The 20,122-nt window shown below is 36.1% G+C and overlaps 3 protein-coding genes across 3 annotated transcripts; 2 read left to right on the forward strand and 1 right to left on the reverse strand.

The window, feature by feature from the left end:
- The first annotated feature begins 2,201 nt into the window (after nucleotides 1-2,201).
- Nucleotides 2,202-5,619, forward strand: LOC141660248 (histidine kinase CKI1-like). The gene is made up of 7 exons (XM_074467215.1): nucleotides 2,202-2,240; nucleotides 2,397-2,633; nucleotides 2,856-3,566; nucleotides 3,770-4,145; nucleotides 4,235-4,806; nucleotides 4,922-5,552; nucleotides 5,603-5,619. The coding sequence occupies exons 1-7, from the start codon at nucleotides 2,202-2,204 to the stop codon at nucleotides 5,617-5,619; spliced, it is 2,583 nt and encodes an 860-aa protein (XP_074323316.1).
- A 52-nt stretch (nucleotides 5,620-5,671) lies between these two features.
- LOC141723653 (two-component response regulator ORR41-like) lies at nucleotides 5,672-6,628 on the forward strand. The gene is made up of 2 exons (XM_074525511.1): nucleotides 5,672-6,091; nucleotides 6,278-6,628. Exons 1-2 carry the CDS (start codon nucleotides 5,717-5,719, stop codon nucleotides 6,485-6,487), a joined length of 585 nt encoding a protein of 194 aa, XP_074381612.1. The 5' UTR covers nucleotides 5,672-5,716; the 3' UTR covers nucleotides 6,488-6,628.
- A 1,162-nt stretch (nucleotides 6,629-7,790) lies between these two features.
- LOC141660249 (eukaryotic translation initiation factor 4G-like) lies at nucleotides 7,791-14,115 on the reverse strand. The gene is made up of 9 exons (XM_074467216.1): nucleotides 13,976-14,115; nucleotides 13,752-13,885; nucleotides 13,461-13,607; nucleotides 13,300-13,352; nucleotides 13,126-13,182; nucleotides 11,508-12,266; nucleotides 8,918-11,358; nucleotides 8,426-8,620; nucleotides 7,791-8,335 (listed from the first exon to the last, which is right to left on the reverse strand). Exons 1-9 carry the CDS (start codon nucleotides 14,113-14,115, stop codon nucleotides 8,005-8,007), a joined length of 4,257 nt encoding a protein of 1,418 aa, XP_074323317.1. The 3' UTR covers nucleotides 7,791-8,004.
- Between the last annotated feature and the right edge of the window lie 6,007 nt (nucleotides 14,116-20,122).

Raw genomic sequence — 20,122 nt, forward strand, 5'->3', positions numbered from 1 at the left:
TTCCTTTCCCGGTGAAGTATTAGAGCATTATGTATTTTTTTGAAAATTTAATAATTTATTTAATAATTTTTAATATTTTATGTAACAATTCTCCATCTGTGATTTAGAAATATTTTAGAAAATGAACAAAAGTAAAATCGATTTAAGATTTAGGGCATCCTAAAACCCAGAGCCTAAAACCTACTTAAAGTGTGTACCTTAATTTAATAATTTTAAAATTTTAGATGATACTTTAGTGACAAAGGAGTATCTCACATCTTACTCCAGAAGTATTTGGGCCGATACTTCACTGACAAAGAAGTATCTGACATGATACAAATATCATACTCTTATGACACTGGACTATCAAGTTACTCCACCGAAAAAGGAGTATGTGTTGGGTATTTTGAACAGTTTAAAATTCTGTATGTATTCTAGCCATAGTTATTTAAATATGGCTATTTAGGGCTTTCACCCCTTTAGAATACCATCATGTTTCAATTGATTTTTTAATCCATATTAAATACCACAATATTTTAAGATTTTTTGAAATCTATATTAATACTCTCATGGAGTGTATTTAATTGGGATTTTAAAAGATTTTTTTGGATTTTAAAAATTATGGGGAATTTAATTTGGATTATGAAAATTCTTCAAAATATGATGGTATTCAATAAGAATTAAAAAAAAGTCTTTTTAAATCTGGGGTATTTAATTTAGATTTTATAAAGTTTAATAAAATCTGGTAATATTTGATTTGGATTTTAAAAATTCATTAAAATAAGATGTTATTCAAAAGTCCATGAATTTTTTGTGTATGATAAAATATTTGATTTTAATTGATTTGATAGGGTGTTTTATATATTTTTTTTAGAAATAACTATTTAAATGAGCAAGACTTTACGATTTTTCAATAGCTCCGCATAAAGTTAAAAGCAACAACAATAGCCTAAAATCCATGAATGATCATAAATTTACTAAAATCTGAATTAAATACACCCGATTAGATTTTAATAAAAAAATTGACATTACAAATTGAATACCTTTCAAAATCTAAATTAAATAACGTAGATTCTAAAAATCCAAAAAAATACTTAAAAATGCACCCCATTAGTTTGGGGAGGCGAGTGTACTACTGGGCCCACAATTGCTAGGTCCGGAACTTGAAAAATCCATATTTGGAACTTGAAAAATTGTTCTCATACATATAAGTCAACTAACTTAAGAAAATATATGTTACCTTTTAAGATATCACTGAGATTATATAAACTACCATCACAATAAAATCTAAACATGTAAAGATATTAAAATAATAAAATCTATACATGGATATTGAAATATGCAAGAAAGATTATGTGCATAAATACAAGCTTTTTGACACACAATATACAGCAGACAGTTCTTGATCTTAAAATTCTTCCAATCTCTGTCGCTGCTCTCTCTGGTTCTCTATCTCGCGCCTCACTCATACAGTTGGTTGAAGAAAACTCTCTCTCTCTCTCTCTCTCTCTCTCTCTCTCTCCCCCTCCCTCTCTCTCCCTCCCTCTCTCTTCGTTGGTTGAAGAAAACAAAGAGTTTCAGAAAGCTCTTTTCGAGTAAGCAGAGATTTTACGATTTGGTATTTTGTTACATAACTTTTATGTATGTTTACAATCATGATTCCATCGTATTATCTTGTTGTTTTAATAGTATGATAGTCTATTGTTACGTATATGTTTTATTTATGCATGCATGGATGTTGCTTTCTGCAGAACAGACACTCGAATAGGACCAGCAAGGCAGCAACATCAAAAAAAGGTCATATATATACACAATTATTTGCAAATCGTTCTTTTACTCGGTATTGAATAGATTTATATGTACTGTTTTTTAATTTAAGGCATGTTTTTTTTATTAAACAATTCCCCGTTTTTATTAGCTCTAATTATACATAATAGGAGAAAGAAAATTTGATATTCGAATATACTAATTATAGCTAATATGTCCACAAGAGTTTATAATGTGTGGTGCACACCTTTATTTTGTTGACAGAGACCAACAACTCTGTTTAATTTTTTAATTTAATTATAATGTGTATTAAGTGAGCGCACATATATGAGCTTCCTACAATATCTTCTTTGTTATTTTGTTATCTCATTTGGAATATCTACAATTTCTCATAAAATTATAATGGCAATGCAGGACAATATTGTAACTGTGTATGCAATATGCTGTTAACCGATATGATTGTCATGCGACCAATAATGTTCTTCTTGATTCTGGTAATTCCTCGAAGCTTTTCTTTCACTGTTTAGTAGTTATGGATTATATAAGTTTCGTAATTCGAAACTTGTGATCTTAGTAAAAAAGTATACATGATTTGAGTATTATTGTGAAATCTAGAAATAAATTTTATTTACATTCATGCCTGCCTGTAGGCAGGGGCAGTACTGGTGCCTCCAAGTTTGGTGTTTAACTATTGGCACACTAGAAGTGGGACTATAGAAGAAGATGTAAGGCTGTTTACGCAAAACCTTCACCAAGAAATACTTTCTGAAGTTGGAGTAAAAGCAGATTTGCTATCACCACTGCATTCATCTGCAACCAGCCTAGCAAGAATGCTAAGCTCCAGTGTGAATGAAACACAACTCTCGATTTCCAACATTGAATCCGAGGTAAATTTGTCTTTTCATCTATCTTTCGAGCTGCTAAATGAAATCTCATAGCTAGATAGTGGCCAATTTTGCTGTTGATTTATTTACTTGATCTTTTATAAATGATGTAATTTAAGCAAACCTAGTTGACTATTGTAGAGATGTCAAAAAAACTAGAATTGTTATAAATGAATGTAAGACATAACGTGAACTTTGTTCGGCAATTGGCATTCATACGTGTAGGTGGCTCCTTTGTTGTTTCAAGCATTTTCAACAATTCCATATATCTCTCAAGTATCATACATACGAAGAGATGGTTTGTTATTTTCATATTACAACGGAGGCAACCAGCAACCTGTTGCTGTTTATACAAACACCTCGTTATTTTCAGTGGACAAGGACAAGGAATTAGCTACATCAAATTATAACCTCACTTGCTACTCTCAGCCTGTAAATCGCGACACTGGAAAATTATATGGAGTTGTTACTTGGCATCCTCCAAGTATATTGACAGCCAAAACCCTTCAAGCGGCCCTGCAAAGTGCAGATGGAAATGCTTCACTAGGACCTTCGTGGATTGACATCCAAGATCTTTTGTTCCTTAACACGGCTGTTATGGATGGGAGAGGAGCAGTATCTCTGGGGTTTGAAACAAAAGGGATAGTACAATCCTTATCTGGAAGCATAAGCAATGATGGAAGTTTGTTTTTGGCTACGAAGGACATGCAAGTACTTAACAATGCAAAGATTCAGAACACTCGAATTGTTATTGACGGTAACAATTCTGTTGCATTTGAGTTGTCAAATCAAAGTGGTGGTAAAGTAGCGGGCGATGTTATTGGTAATCTTACATGTCAAGAAAATGATGGCACACTGCGACCTAAAACTATCACCACTTCTGCAACAAAGTATGATGCATATTGTTCACAGGTTGAAATCCTTGGGGTGGAAGTGGTATGTATATCTTCTTTTAGTTATCATTCTTCAAAAATGTTTTAATCAAAATTATTACATTGTTGTTTAACCATTTTTACTTGAACTCATTTCTAACATTGCAGGTGAACATTAAACTGAACACATTATTCACATTTACAAATATTTTGAAAATATAAAGTCATGTTAAAGATTTCGACTTCTACTTATGATTTTATTTGCAGGTTTTTGTATTGGCTATGCCACTTGAGGGGCCGGAGAGATCCCTGCACAAGCACTTAAGTAGATCGTACCAGTATCTTTTTGGGACGATTGGCCTAATATTCTTTTCTACTGTGGTTTTTGTGTTCCTTATTGTTGGAGCATTACAAAGATTGATACAGTTGCGTGCTGCATTAATGAAACAAATGGATGCAACAGTTCAAGCAGAAAGGAAAGGTATCAAGAAGAGCACCAACTACGCCAATGCAAGCCATGATGTTCGTGCCTCTCTAGCAGGGATTACCGGTCTAATAGAAATATGCCTGACTCAAGTTGCTCGTGGATCCGATTTGGAGGGAAATATAATGCACATGAAATCTTGTTCCGATGATCTTTTAGGTAATTATCTATTTAATTTTAGTTATCATAATAATAATAATAATAATAATAACATATTTAATGAATACTGTACCTTTGTTTATGTGTAGGTATTCTGAATAACATTCTCGACCGAAGTAAGCTAGAAGCAGGCACTCTCGAACAAGAAGAATTTGAAGTGTCAAAGTTAATTGAAGATGTCGCTGACTTGTTTCATGCTGTTGGGATCAAGAAAGGCATAGATGTTGTGTTGGATCTCAGTGATGGTTCTGTTGATAAGTTTGATCACGTTATAGGTGATCGCAAAAAGCTGAGACAGATACTATCAAATATAGTAAGTAATGCTGTCAAATTTACCTCAGAAGGACATGTTTTGATTCGAGCTTATGCTAGAAAGCCTAGATGTTCAAGTTTAAGACTCGATTCAACTCGGAAAGGTCCTCTGTCATGGTTGTTATGCTATCAATTTCTAAAAAAAGAAGCCTTAACCAAGTACGGAACAACTGTGGACAGTATTCAAAAGGATGAAACCTGCATGGAGTTTGTTTTTGAGGTAGATGATACTGGAGTTGGCATTCAGAAAGATAAGCAAGATATTATTTTTGAGAACTATGCCCAAATAAAGGAGACATCAGCTGGGCAAGAGGGCACGGGCCTAGGACTTGGTATTGTTCAATCTCTGGTACGTATAACTCGCTTATAATGCAAATTTATATTCTAATAATGATCCTACCATATACAAAGAATGCACTTATTTTGCATCACTGAGAATTTTAATATATTTATTTTTTTATTAGGTACGTTTAATGGGCGGGGAGATAGAGATCGTAGACAAAGAAGCAGGAAAAAAAGGAACTTGCTTCAGGTTCAATACATATCTTCCTGTATGTGAAATAGACCAGAGGACTAGTAGTGGAAGAGATCAATATGAGGATATTGAATCACATGTTGGTGGTCGCATGTCATCTTGCGAATCATATTCAGTACGAAATATGCAATTCATTAGTTCTGACACCGAAGGATCACAAGTTGTACTCTTCATTAGAAACGAAGAAAGACGTAAAGTTTGCAAGAAATTCTTCAAAAGACAAGGAATAAAAGTGTTGGTGGCTAGAAACTATGAAGAACTTTCCACTACTTTAAAGAAAATCTGGCACAGGAGGGTTCTTTCTCTAAGCCGTTCTTCCAAGAGGTCTGATGCACTTCTTCAAGTTATAGCTGTACCACGCAATTCGAGCACAAGATCAAAAGAAGTACCGCTGAGTTCTCTAGATGGAACTGATCAGGAGATGCCTCCTTCACATAGAAGGTCAACCACCAAAGGGAGTGTTCTGCCAAGCTTTATATTGGTTGTGATTGATACGGATGGTGGACCATTCCGTGAGCTCAGTAGAGTTGTAGCTGCATTTAGAAAAAATATCTCTACTGGTTTTAACAGTGTTGTCTGGTTGGATAGACCTGGATCTGATCATATTCAGCTACAAGGCCTCAATGAAGACAAACTTCCTCCTAGTGATATTATCATTTCCAAACCTTTCCATGGATCACGTTTGTATCAAGTACTAAAGCTTCTTCCTGAGTTTGGAGGAGAGATGCCAGAGGCCACTTCACCATCGATAAATAGCCATAAACTAACAATCAGCTCAGCAACATATAGTGCTGCCAATGAAGCTAGTACATCTGTATATCAGCCAAGGCAAGTAGCATCATCTTCTTTTGCTATTAATACCCAGCCTCAGGTTGTAGAAATCAAAGAAGCTGATAAGCCTTTAAGCGGGAAGAAAGTGTTGCTTGTAGAGGATGAGGCATTGCTACAAAAAATAGCTGTTGCTGTTCTTTCTAAGCTTGGGGCAATTACTGAAATATGCGCTAATGGTCAACAGGCTGTGCAGTCTGTCTGCAAAGCCCTTAATGATGAGAGGGAATCTCATGTTTTGCCTTACGATTGCATTTTCATGGACTGCGAGGTAATTATGTGACTTATTAATTATCATTTATTGTGCCTAATTATGAAATATTAAAATGAAAAATCTTATAAATGGTTGAATGTTGATCTTAAGACAACATTACCCATGACACGCACATATCACACATGCATATGCACAAAAAGATATGAAAACACGTTTTAACAATGATGTTAAATATTTAATTAGATGCCAGTCATGAATGGAATTGAAGCAACCAGGAGAATCAGAGAAGAGGAAGCCAAATTTAAAGTGCACATACCAATTTTTGCAGTGAGTGCACATACAGATGGCCCAGAGATAAGGCTGATGAAAGAAGCTGGAGTGGATTATAACTTATCTAAACCCCTGACTGCTGCAAAGATTGAAGAAGCTATCAAAAATTTTCTAGACAACTAAGAAAGAAAGTTAGAGGGTAAGCACATCATGCATGTATCTCTAAACACTAAATCTATATGTCAGTATGTGTGGTGGGGTAATGTAGCATAGTGAAAATGAGACTTTGTTGCAGTAAATATGTACATGTAGTAACGTAGGAATGATGAGGCCTTGTTGCATTTTTGTATACCAAATTCATTTACTTTTGCACATTATATGGGTTTTATATTATTCAACTTAAATTTAGTCCATTTAATTTCAGTCTTTCATTCTACTCGGGGTACATCAGGTGTAAAACATAAATTAACTCATATTTCGTCCACGCTCAAAATCAGTTTTTGTACTGTGGTTGTTGAGCCCGACCCATATGTACTATGAAGTTAAGTAAATTAAATCTGCCTAGTTCACATTGGATTGCGTTAGGCATTGCCTACTATTACAATTAGAGCTGCCTTTTAAGGACGATGACTACCTGTGCGGACGGATGCAGGAATTATATTATAGAGGATACCAACTATATTTTGTTAATACATCCTTATTTATACTATATTATAATAGCCGGAATAGAGATAATTTGGTTCAACGGTTTGGTTCAACGATAATTCCCTAATTTTGATTATTACAAAAATAGATAAATAGTGTTATATATCTAATAAACTACTAAATTATTAAACTACTACTAAATATAGTATACCTATCCTACTAAACTACGAATACAACTTATCATTTTACTAAAAGATATAAATAATAGTGTTACATATATGCTAAACTACTAAATTGTTAAACTACTAGAAATATTCTATTTATTATACTAAATTACGACCACATGTTATTCTATTATTTTTATTATAAATTTATAATCATTATATATTTATATAAATATTTTAAAAATATAATATGACTTGATAAATAAAAATTTAAAATATTAATGGAAACCCGTGCATCGCACGGGATTTATGTTAATATTTTTTAATTTTCTGGGACACTTTCATATATTTTCAAAAATTTTAATGATAAAAAAAGTAAAATTTTATTTTAGGGTGACACCCCGTGTCCCTTACTAGATCCGCCTCTGCTACCTGTAACATGCAAGTTCCCTGTCAGTCACACTAATACAAGTTTTCCTGCAGAAGCTTGTTTCTCGCTTCAGATACTCGAAAGTTACACTTGATATGCGACGCCTTTTTAACGTGCATGGAATCTAATTACACATGATTGTACGTACACGGCTTCGGCTTTTTAAAGTTATGCATGTCAGACTGCATTACCAAGCAGCCTTTAGAAGATTAAACAAAATAGTTAAAAGACAAGGCATGAATTATAAATTATAACCCTTTATATTGCTGTTAATTATGTATTGGAAGAGATGGATACCAATAATTTGAAGGAATATTAGAATGCGGCCACAATATTAGAAGTCAACCATCTGAACCAGATTCTTTTATGAAATCTATGTCTGCATATCGAAGAGAGACCCTAATAGAGTTAACAAAAAATTCTTCTATGCAGAGAAATCAGCAATTACCCTATATATAGATCTAAATAAATTTATCTAATCTTAATGATTTCTTAAAGTTTGGAGGCCTAAAATTTTCGAGATGTAGATTGGACGCAGAACGAATTTCATTCAGGACGGGATCACCTTTCTCGTTCTGTATAATCTCCAGTACGCTTCCAAGGACTTCAGATGCAAGGCCTATTTCTACTAGTCGTCCCTGCTCCTCCCCACCTTCATATATTAACCTCTCAATTTCTGTCATTGGAATCACATTTTCTAAAATAACTTTGGCAAATATACCTCCAAGAAAGTCTGCTGCTTTTGGTGCATCAGTTACAGCATCCTCTAAACTAGCTAGAACTGATTCAAACCTGGCAGATGGAACACGATAAAGTTACAGGTCACTTGGCTAGAAACTGGCAACATTTACTCAAAATAGAAATCAATCATCAACTGCATACCCTTTAACGAGTTCAACTTCACTTATTATGGCATTCTGAGAATTTGAAAGATTCACAAGAAGCTTAGCCAGTAGATCCCTCTCCATGTCTTTCCTCTCGAAGGAATCAGTTACCCAGATAGATATCATTGATGGATAAAAGCTGGGAGCATTCAAATCTTTTACACACAGAGCAACTTCCTTCTCATCTTTGGCACTGAGAAATACAATATTTATATTAATAACTGATGTTTTGAGAAAGAAAAAAACAACAATATGCAGGGAAACAAATATTGCATCTATGCCAGCTAATTAGAACAAATTTTAGCTTTTCTACTACATGTATGAATTACAATTTATGACATGTATAGCATAACTAAACATAAAAGCATCATTCTTATTATTCTATAATATGCATCCTCATGCGAACCATACACATATTTTAAGATTAAAAAATTTACATAAGCTTGTAGGAGAGAAACGAAAAGTAAAAAATGTAATAACCTTATTTTACCTGTAAAATTCTTTGATAGCTTCCAGTGACATCTTTTGCAGTTGTTCTTCTGGCCACACCTTTCTACAAGAAACACTTTCTATGGAATGTGGCTCTCTGTTTCTGATTGGAGGTGTAACTGGGCGAGATGTATCAGGAATGTTATCGGAATTTTGTACTTCCCTGCTACCAAAATTCATATTTCTATCAGGCGAATCTATTTCGTCATTGGCAGAAAGGCTAACAAACCGGTCCGGAGAAATTTTCCGTATATATTCCTCTCTTGAAGCATTAGCTGGATGATTTGATACTGACCCATAACCATTAGGACCGGCTGGAATTTTTCTGGAGTCAGAAACGTTCGATGCCAATGGTTGCCCTCTAACAGACATTCCCTTAGCAAGGCCACCTTGGGGGCCTAGAGTGATAGAGTCATCACAAAGGGGCTTCTGGGGCAATGGAACTGATATATTCCTGTTCTCAAACGAGTGTCTCTCACTGGACCAACCATCTTGCATGCCATATCCACGTGGTTGCTGCGGTAACCCACGAAAACCCCCCATGTGTGCCTTCGGAGAAGGTGATATATTTGATCCTCTTGGAGCAAAGTCTGTGGGTTGCTGACGTCTATAAGAAGATCCCATACTTGATCCACGAGTCAACCTATTGGATTGAGCTTGCCGTTCATTGGCAGCATCTCTGTGCACTTCATCAATCTTTTTTGGACCTTCAACTTTCCTCCTCTGCTGCCATTTATTCTTCCGCAGGTCAATTGAGTCCTTCAGCATGAACCTCACCCTAGACGAAAGTTTCATGTTATTAGATAGCTTAGCCATCATATCGAAATATGCATCAATGTGGACCTTGGCTTTGGGATGATCAATCATTTCTCCAATCGTGCTCATTAGTTTGCACAATGCTTCTACATCTTCCTCATCAGGATTTTGATACTGACCCAGCAGTTTTTTAATGCATTCATGCATGATTCTCTCTGTCAACATCTTTTTCTTATATAATTCCCCAATTAGTCTGATGTTGCCCAACATTCGCCTTCGTGCCTGGACTCTCTTTTCTTCTCTTTCTTCGTTGGACTGCTTAACCTCACCCTCCTCTTCAGGTCTATTAGCTTCTTCTTGTTCCCTCTCACCTCTCTCAAACTCCTCCTGGCACTTGTTTAAAAGTAGTCTTTTAAAAGTAATTTTTTCATTGTCTTCACAAAAATCAGGTAACTCCCCAGAAAGATGATCGCAGAAGTTGGCATACATTTCACAAAATGTCGGTTCCATCAGAGCTTTATCAAATATTTGAGATATCACACCAGTTAGAGTACCAGCACTGTCAATGTTAACTTGTTTGACTTGCTCGAATAGTCTTTCAAAGTTTTGTGGAGTTAACTTATTCAGTATACCTTTCAACTGCCTTTGTTTAGCTTGTTCCTTGTCAGTTATTTTACCTACTTCATACTTTCTCTCAGCTCTATGCATTACCTGAGAAGGTATTAGACCTCTCTGAAAATTAGTTCCTCTCTGCCATCTGTCAGAATCAGACTTAGTTCGCTGCAGACCTACCTGATGACGCATATATTGCATTGGCCCAGATAGGATTCCACCACCATATTGACCTGGAAAATGTCCGTGTTGGTTCTTTAAAACACCATAACTCCCAAACTTCCCAGGACGAGAACCAACAAAATTAGCCCCATGGTTCCCATATCCAGTATCCAATTGCAAATCTCGTCCAGGGGCAAAGGGACCAGGTGCCTTACCCCATCTATCATCACCACTTCCATGGCGTTGCAACTGAAGTCCCCCCACAGGCCTTTCAGAATTTCTTCCTGGACTCGGGAACGAATCACGAGCAACAGTCCCAGTACACACTGTTAATACTTCTGCGATGCCTGAAGTGATCTCGAACCCCTCAGGAAGATCTATACATCTTTCTGAGAATTTCATAAGAAAATCTCTAGAATACTTTCTGGCCAATAAGTTGACGTCCTCATTATTCTGTTTGAGTTCTCCTACTTTCTTCCCACTGCCTGAAGTTTCAAGAGGGTGTAATACCTGATTTCTCATAAGAGAGTGACTTTTCCTGCTAGGCACCCTGCCATCATCATTGCTGTCATTTGATTTATTAACCATATCCCTTCTTGTACCTTCTGTAGTACCTTGGACAACCGAAGGGTGCTTTGCATGTAAATTAGGAGAGGAAGATGTGTCCTTTTTCAGGTTATCCGCAGAAGATACTTCAACTGTTGGTCCAGCTGGCACAGACATTAATGGTTTTGACTGATGTGAAGACCTCTTATCTATATTAGAGGGATCCCCTTGAGTATACACTGAGCGAGCTTCCTCACGTGGACTGGGAACTTTGGAAGTATTCTTCTCAGAAGAAGTTGAGGTGATTGGTAGTGAAGATTCAACAATTTTCTCTGAATGTGGTTTGGCTGCTGGTTTCAGCATAACCTGTATTGAAGCTGAAGAAAGTGAGGAGATTACATTATGAATATCGCGTGCATTGACGAATTTGATAGCTTTGTGAAGTGGTGTGACAGGATGGGTGGTAGAGGGAAAAAATGGGTACATTGATGAAAAAGCTGTAGACATTCAATTACCTGAACCTGTGAGCTTGGAGTGATTTGAGTACTACTAGTTAGAGGAACAGAACTAGGACCTGCAAAAAGTACGGAACCTGGACTGTAAGACTGGTTTGTATAACCAGAATGGAAACACCGGGAAGGTTGGGACCGACCTGATAGATTAGGAGGTGATTGGGAGGTTGAAGATCCCGACTTTTGGTGGCCATTTGTCCTCTGAGCTAACATTAACTCTTCATGGGTGTCTGGATGAGTAATCTTCACAGCTTTACGAGGACTCCCGAAATTTCCTGGATGCTGTTGCAAGAATTGAGATGTGATGTTAATTCCCATACTGCCCAGCTGAGGCAATTGGGCACCCAGTTGAGATGAAAAATTTATGTTCTGGCTTTCCAGTATGACACCTTGAGATTGCATTATATGGGATTGCAAATTTTGAGCATATAACTGCTGCTGTATCTGAGGATTTCCCATTTGCAAAGGTATTGGAATGGGCATTGGCATGCCGTGAGGATGCAGTTGTGCATTTGGACCACTAGATTGAATTGATATGTGTGCCTGGTGAAATGGCAATTGCATCGGCAACCCATGAATAGGATGAAGGGTGTTCTGAGTTTGGGGTGAGGGTGGACCGGCTGAAACTTGTGCATCCATTCTAGCTCTTGAGGTAGAATGACCTTCAACGGCATTAGATGTGTCAATATGGCCAGCGTTCTTTGCAGGCATATATTTCGGAATGGCTTGAACCGTAACCTCATTTAAGGAACCACAGCAAGCCTACCAGAAGAAATTATTTAAACAACTTCTTGAAATGGTATTAAAATTGCAATTATGCCATCTATATTATGGTCAAAAAATAGTTTTAAGCTCACAAGCAAAACATGAAAATTGTTCTGCTCGGGAATTCCAACATCTAGCAGAAGTGTGCAACACAAAGAATTTGTCATTGCATGACAGATTACAGTAAAAATTAAAACTTACAATAATGAAGTTTTATATGTAGAATTTATGTAACTAGCTGTAGAAAAAAGAGAGTGACACACAGACTAGTTCTGTAGCAAGTTTATATGTTGCTGTATGAGATTGCGCAGGCCAATATTTTCTCTTGAATTGAACAAATGTTAAATTAAAAGGAAGAGGGTTCAGAATAAAATTTGGGAAATGATGAAATGTAAAAAAGTACACATATAAAGAAGGCCTAAAGGAAGGGGGGTGGGGGGCTATCTTATTCCAATTTTGTTTTATTTCAAGCATCAATGTCTTAAAAATGCATTACTGTACTTGATTTTTATACCTATAACAAGGACTGTTTACATCAAGCTATGGTCCTATCAAGGAAATTATATTACTATAAATTTTAATTATTAGCACCAATATATTTGTAATAAAATTAATACATTATTAGAGACGAACTAGCATAAAACATCATCACAGGCTACAGCCGCATATATAATCTGCAATAGAGGTAAACTAATTTTGTCTACTGATAGATTTCTACAGATTTACTAAGTAATGCTGATATATGAACAGAGTTTTAGGAACTCGTCAAGCAGGCTCTAGTGTGTTTCAGTTAACGTATCAGATGAGTAAAAATGTTTAAAATTGTCGACATCCAGAAGCGGGACAATGTACAGACCTGTTCATGCTCCTGCTCATCCAAAGTAGGAGGTGCCAAGCTAGTTCTAGCAGGTATCTGCTAATACAAATAACAAATGCAATTAGATTGTAAATATAACTTGAGGATATTGAGGGCCATCTATTTGATTAATTATTACAATGTACATGATGTGCGACAAAATTTTAAGCTTACCTGCATTAAACCAGGACTTACAGATCCAAATTGAAGAGGAAAAGGTCCTTCACCTGATTTATCAAAATCCAGAGTTGAATTAGATTATGATTCAGCACAAGCATACATAATTGACAGAATACTCTTAAGAAAACTAAGTTTTCTGTAAAAAAACATGTAACCTTTCACATGAGTTGAGGGAGAAACAGGATTGGAGCTGATAGTCGAAGTATCTGTAACTGGAGATTTTGGTGCACCGCGGTTGCTGCTCTTTTGATTCGACGTATCAGTAGGCTTGCCAGTGACAGGGCCATCAGATATAGACACTCCTGCAATATTGATATAATAACAACCTAAACTTAACCATAGTTACCATGTATAAAATTTCAAAAATGGTCATTATATCATTAATCCACTATTCATGTTATCATTAATACTCACGGCTAATAAAACAAAATCGACTATCAACATACCAGTTGATGGAATTTGCAATTGTGCACCATTTTGTTCACCGTTAGTTGCACCAGCAGCATTAGAATAATTCGAACCTACACTCCCGCTACTAACTCTATATTGCGTTGCTTTCACATTATTTTTCTTCTTAAAGCTAACAAATCCACCAAAAACACGTCATCACCAAAATTTGAACAAATTATAACAAAAGTAAATATTACAATAAGTCGAAACACTAATGTACCTTCTATTGAAAGGTGGATGGGCATTCCCACCACCAGTCCCGCCTCCCTTACCACCGCCCGAATAACGAGGAAGTGAACGACCTGTTTTTCTATACTGGGGCAGCTCGTTTTTATCAAATCTTGATTGATTGTAGGACATAAATGGTAATATTCAAACCCTGAATACATAAAATTTGCTCAAAAATATATACACCACATACACAGATCACAGAAAAGAAATCATAAAAATAAACAAAACATGCCTGCATAATTTACCACTCTTTAGAAAATAAAGAAATGATCATTAGAAAGAAGAGAGTATGTATAGTGAAGAATGACAATCATTTGTGTAGGTGTGCATGCAGATAATGATATGATAAAATGGCCTTGATTGACAAGAAAAGTAAACCTATCAAATAAAATTAAGGAGAGGCTGGGATGAGATTGAAGAAAGCAAACCTGGAGAAGGAGAGAGCAATGTCAATGGTAATGGTAGGGTGGAGAGATGATGAATGAGGAGTGATTTGTTTTTGTGACAACAAATTAAACTAAGGAGACTACTTCGTTCCTTATCAATTTTATAAAGTTTTTGTAAAAAAATATAATTTTATTATACTACTTATGATTATACTCCTTAAAAAAATGTTAATTATATTTTCACCTAAAAAAATGTTAATTATATTTTGACCAAGAAAAGTATGAAGGATAATTATTAATTAACTAGCTTTATTACACGGGGTAGCTTTATTTATAAAAAATATTGCTATTTTTTATGTACTTTTACGATATTTCATAGAATATTGTGTGGTTCATGTTAGAATGAATAATGTAATGACGAATATCCTTAAATTTATATTGTGTCACGAATATAAAGTTTAGAGTGCACTCTTACCATTGAAAATAATGGCTTTCTATCAAGTCTCAATGATTTTTTCAATTGTAGATTCCAAAATACTATAATGTTTAGGTGTCATATTTATCAAAATATGGGGGCAAAATAGTAAATTTTTTAACACGGGAGAGCTCGAACTTCAAATTACTCGGCTCATAAGGTTCACGAGTAGTATAGAGCCGATACTATTTTTTAATATAAATATATTTGTATATAAATATTTAATATTTTATTTATATTTTATATATTAAATAGAATCGATTTCGAGCATAACCTATGTTATTTCGAGTTTTTGTCAATATTTGGTGAAATTGATTCAAGTTTTCGAGCCGAACTTAAGGCTATCAGACTATTTACGACCCGAGTTTCAAGCTTGATTTAAGATTCGGTTGAAACCGAGCTCGTACTCGAACCCGAACATTTTTAATCGAGTTCGAGTCTGAAAATTTTCGACTCAGCTCGGCTTGATTATAGCCTTAGTTGTAGTACACAAGTATAAAGTTAGTATTTCGAAGTGAGTTAATTACCCAAGTCTCGATAACTAATAAATTATTATTATATGATAATATATTATCAACAAGTTAATATGGTAACATAATATCAACAAGTTATTTATTTAATGTTTGTAAATTTTTTATAAATAATAAAAAAAATTATAATCATGTGGTTGTACGTGAGTATAAAGTTTGTATATTGTAGTGAGCTAATTACCCAAGTATTAGAATAATTTTATTCTATATCAATATTATATTATATAGGTTTAGTCATTGAATATAAAAAAACAAATATATAACTCAGTACTTGATGTTATCAAAATATAATCAAATGGGCATCTAACTCAATTGATTGAAGTCACATGTTTGGACATATGTGTCACAGGTTCAATTCAATAAGCCAACAATATTTTTTCATATTTATTCATATACGGACGCAAAATAGCGATTTCGAATCATATGTTTCCCCTTAAAAAATTGAGTCTATCGAACTTTTTACGACCCGAGTTTCGAGTTTAAAATTTAAGGTTCGGTTGAACTCGAGTTCGTGCTCGAACCCGAACATTTTTAATCGAGTTCGAGCCCGAACAGTTTTCGACTCGACTCAGATTGATTATATCCTTAGTTGTTACATGAGTATAAAGTTAATATCTCGAAGTGAGTTAATTACCCGAGTCTCGCATAAATAATAAATTATTATATGGTAAGATATTATCAACAAGTTAATATGATAATTTATTATCAACAAGAAGTTATTTATTTAATTTATAAATAAAAAATAATTATTATAATCCCGTTGTTGCACATGAGTATAAAGTTATTATACTGTAATCAGCTAATTACCCAAGTCTTAGAATAATTTTATTCTGTATAAATATTCAATTATATAGGTTTAGTCACCCAAAATAAAGAAAGAATTATGTAACTCAATAGTTGATGTTATCAAAATATAATCAAATGAGCCTCTACCTCAGTTGGTCGAAGTCATATGTTTATTATAAGTGTCATGGGTTCAATTCTCCAACATTATTTTTCCATATTCATTCAAATACAAGGGCAAAATAGTAATTTTGAATTAAATGTTTCCCCACGAAAGCAAGAAGTTATTTATTTAATTTATAAATTAAAAAAATAATTATAATCTCGTCGTTGCACATGAGTATAAAGTTATTATATTGTAATCAGCTAATTACCCGGTCTTAATTTTATTCTATATAAATATTGAATTATATAGGTTTAGTCACCCAAAATAAAAAAAGAAGTATGTAACTCAATTGTTGATGTTATTAAAATATAATCAAATAAACCTCTAGCTCAATTGGTTGAAGTCATATGTTTGTTATAAGTGTGTCATTATTGATGATTTCTCTTTATAATTTTAAGATGTAGAGTATCTAATGTATGTGAAAGAGAATAAAATAATTCATGATTACCTAATTAATGGGAAATTAATTATGTACGGTTTGAGTTATAAATAAAGCCCATTTAGAAGGGCCCAAAATCCTGAATATTAATTAATTTCGTAATTAATAAATATGGATAAAATCAGTTGACAAATAGAGTCCATATAAAGGAATAACTCATTGGGGATTGGCCTCCAAGGAACCTCATAAGATAAGGAATCAATTTTCTGCATTCTAGGACTCCAAAGTCCACACCAAATCTGAGACTTGCCCACCAAGTCTCCTAACCCTAACTCAATTCAAGGCATCTCATGCCTATATAAGGGGTCTTACCCCATAAATCAGAACTACGTTTTTTACTTGATCATTAGCGCACAACAAGGTACATAGGCATTTTGTGAAGGCAGATTGAGTCACGAAACATGAGAGCAGTCAAATAAAGTTTTGAATCTCACGAACCCTCATAATAAATACTGCTTTAAATACACCCTAATTTTTTATCCATAACATTTGGCGCGGTCTGTGAGAAACTAACAACAACCATGGTGAACACACGGAGCAGAAATAACGTCCCTGAAGGAACGACGGCAGGGAAAACCCAGAAATTTCATCCTCCATTGAGATTCCCCCTCACTCAACTTACTCCCAAGTGACAGCGGATCCTTGAATCCCCGATCTGAATCACAACCACCCCCGTCCTTAGGGGCGAATCCTCAAAATTCGAATCTGAATGCACCTTTGGGAACTCAATCCACGGGTTTTGAGATGTCAACCATAGTGCATCACACACCTATAAATCCCACTTATAGGATACCAATCTACTCGGAGGATAGAGGGAGTAGGCCACCCCTACCGTCTCGATCCCAGCCATAGGATGACCCCGATTATCTTAGAGGTCTACAACCAATCAACAATGAATGAGATGTATCAGGACCCTATACTACTGAGAAAAATGAATAGTCGATCGATGAAGATGCCCATCATAGAAGGAGAGAGAGGGATAAAGAGCCCGTTGGAGGTAGGCATCTCGAGCCCGTTGGTGCAGGCAACCCGAATTTAAAGAAGTTCAGGGAGTGGCACCACAGTCTTTCGAGGAAAGGATACGTGCCCATGAGGTAGAAATCCTAAGGCTAAGGAAGGACATGGAGAGGAGTCAGGTTAGACGGCCAACAAGGGCCAACCGATCCGGAGGAACTAGGGGAACTACCCAGGTCATCGATTTGGAGGAACCTCCTAGAAGAAAATCAATGGATGCCCCTCGGGGAAACCTGTTTGAGTTGCTCCCGCTTGGAGACCCAGACAATTCAACCCCGCCTTTCAGGGCAAAAATCATGAACACCCACATCACAAGAAAATTCAAGATGCCGACTATAAAGGCATATGATGGAACGGGAGATCCCGCTAATCACGTAAAGACCTTCTCTAATGCACTGCTGCTGCAGCCCGTGAACAATGCAATCAAATGTCGGGCTTTCCCTCAAACCCTATCACGCATGGCTCAAAGGTGGTACAGCCATTTTCCACCAAACTCAATTGGGTCCTTTAAGATCTAAGTCAAGCCTTCATCAAACAGTTCATCCGCGGGAATGTGCATGAAAAAAGCTCTATTTCTCTCATGAGTATAGTGCAAGGGGAAAAGGAATCTCTTAGGGACTACTTAAATCGATTCACAAAGAAGGCTTTGAAAGTCCCAGATCTTGATGACAAGGTAGCTATGATAGCGTTGCAATAAGAAACCAAGGATGAGTTCTTCAAGATGTCTTTGGCCACGCGGCCATTGGAAAATATGCTACAGCTCCAAAGTAGAGCGGGAAATATATCCAAGTTAAGGAAAACATGAAAAAGAGTGTGATAAACAATGAGCCCGCTAGTGGAAAGAAGAGGAAACCGGACCAGGAATACAATGCCAAGGACAAGTATCCTAGAGTCGATAAATACGCTAATTCACCACCCAGGAAGGGGGACCTGGACAAAATTTTACCGAATATGCTAGGCTGAATGCTCCTAGAAGTCATATCTTAATGGAAATTGAGACATATAGGGATGTTCGTTGGCCTAAGCCCTTGAAGGCTGATCGTGCCAAGCTAGATAAAAACAAATATTATAGATTTCACAAGGATGCTAGTCACGACACCCATGAGTGCCGACAACTGAAAGATGAAATTGAATTCCTTATTTAAAATGGAAGATTGAGTAAGTATACTGGAGATAGGGAGAGAGGAGAAAGAAATATTAATGGGAGAAGGAATTCTGAAGACCGTGGGAGGGATCAAGATGATTAGGGGTGAAATCCCCAACCCCGAGGATCGATGATAAATACAATCTTTGGAGGACCAACTGTGGTTGGATCGTCTAAAAACTCGAGGAAAGCTTATGCTAGAAAAGTCATGCACATCATTGGAGAAGCTCCAAAGAGGGCCAAGACAGGGGTAACAATGATATTCGATGACTTCGACTTGGAAGGAATCAAGTTTCCCCATGACGACCCCTTAATCATAACGCCTATCATAGGGAACAGCCCGGTAAAGATAGTCCTTGTAGACAATAGAGCATCGGTAGACATCTTACTCTATGATACCTTCATAAGGATGGGATACAATGATTCTCAACTAACCCCGACTGATATGCCGATATATAGTTTCGCTGGAGTCGAATATCCGGTTGAAGAGATAATAAAACTACCTCTAACAATGGGGCATGAGCGAAGATAGGCCACACAGATGTTAAACTTTGTGGTGGTTAAGGCTGGGTCAACATATAATACGATCATGGGAAGGACATGTATACATTCCTTCAAGGCAGTCCCCTCATCCTACCACTGCGTAATCAAGTTTCCAACCAGAGACGGGATAGGAGAAGAAAGAGGAGACTAGGAGATGGTGAGAAGCTGTTATGTAGCCTCGCTGAGGGCAGATGGAGCCGCGGGCAGGTCTTGCCCATTAAAGATCTGGATATTTTTTAGAATGATGAGAAACAAGGAAAATCGGCAGAAGACTTGATCCCGATCCCTTTGGCTCCCGAGGATCCCGAAAAAGTAACTTTCGTTGGAGCATCGTTAGTGGAGCCCTTTAGAGTAAAGTAAATAAGGTTCTTACAAGAGAATAATGATGTGTTTTCATGGTCGGCGGCAGATATGCCCAGTATAGACCCGGAGTTGATCACCCATAAGTTGAACGTGGATTCGAATCGAAAGACCGTAAAGCAAAACAAAAGGAGTTTTGCCCCTGAAAGGAAGGAAGCTATCAAGCAGAAGTTGAGAAGCTCTTAGAGGCTGGTTTTATTGAAGATATACAGTTTTTGGAATGGTTGGCGAATCTTGTAATGATAAAGAAGGCTAATGTAAAATGAAGAATGTGCATTGATTTCACCGATCTGAAT

The sequence above is a fragment of the Apium graveolens genome, chromosome 5 (assembly GCF_009905375.1).
Source record: "Apium graveolens cultivar Ventura chromosome 5, ASM990537v1, whole genome shotgun sequence".
Classification (NCBI taxonomy): domain Eukaryota; kingdom Viridiplantae; phylum Streptophyta; class Magnoliopsida; order Apiales; family Apiaceae; genus Apium; species Apium graveolens.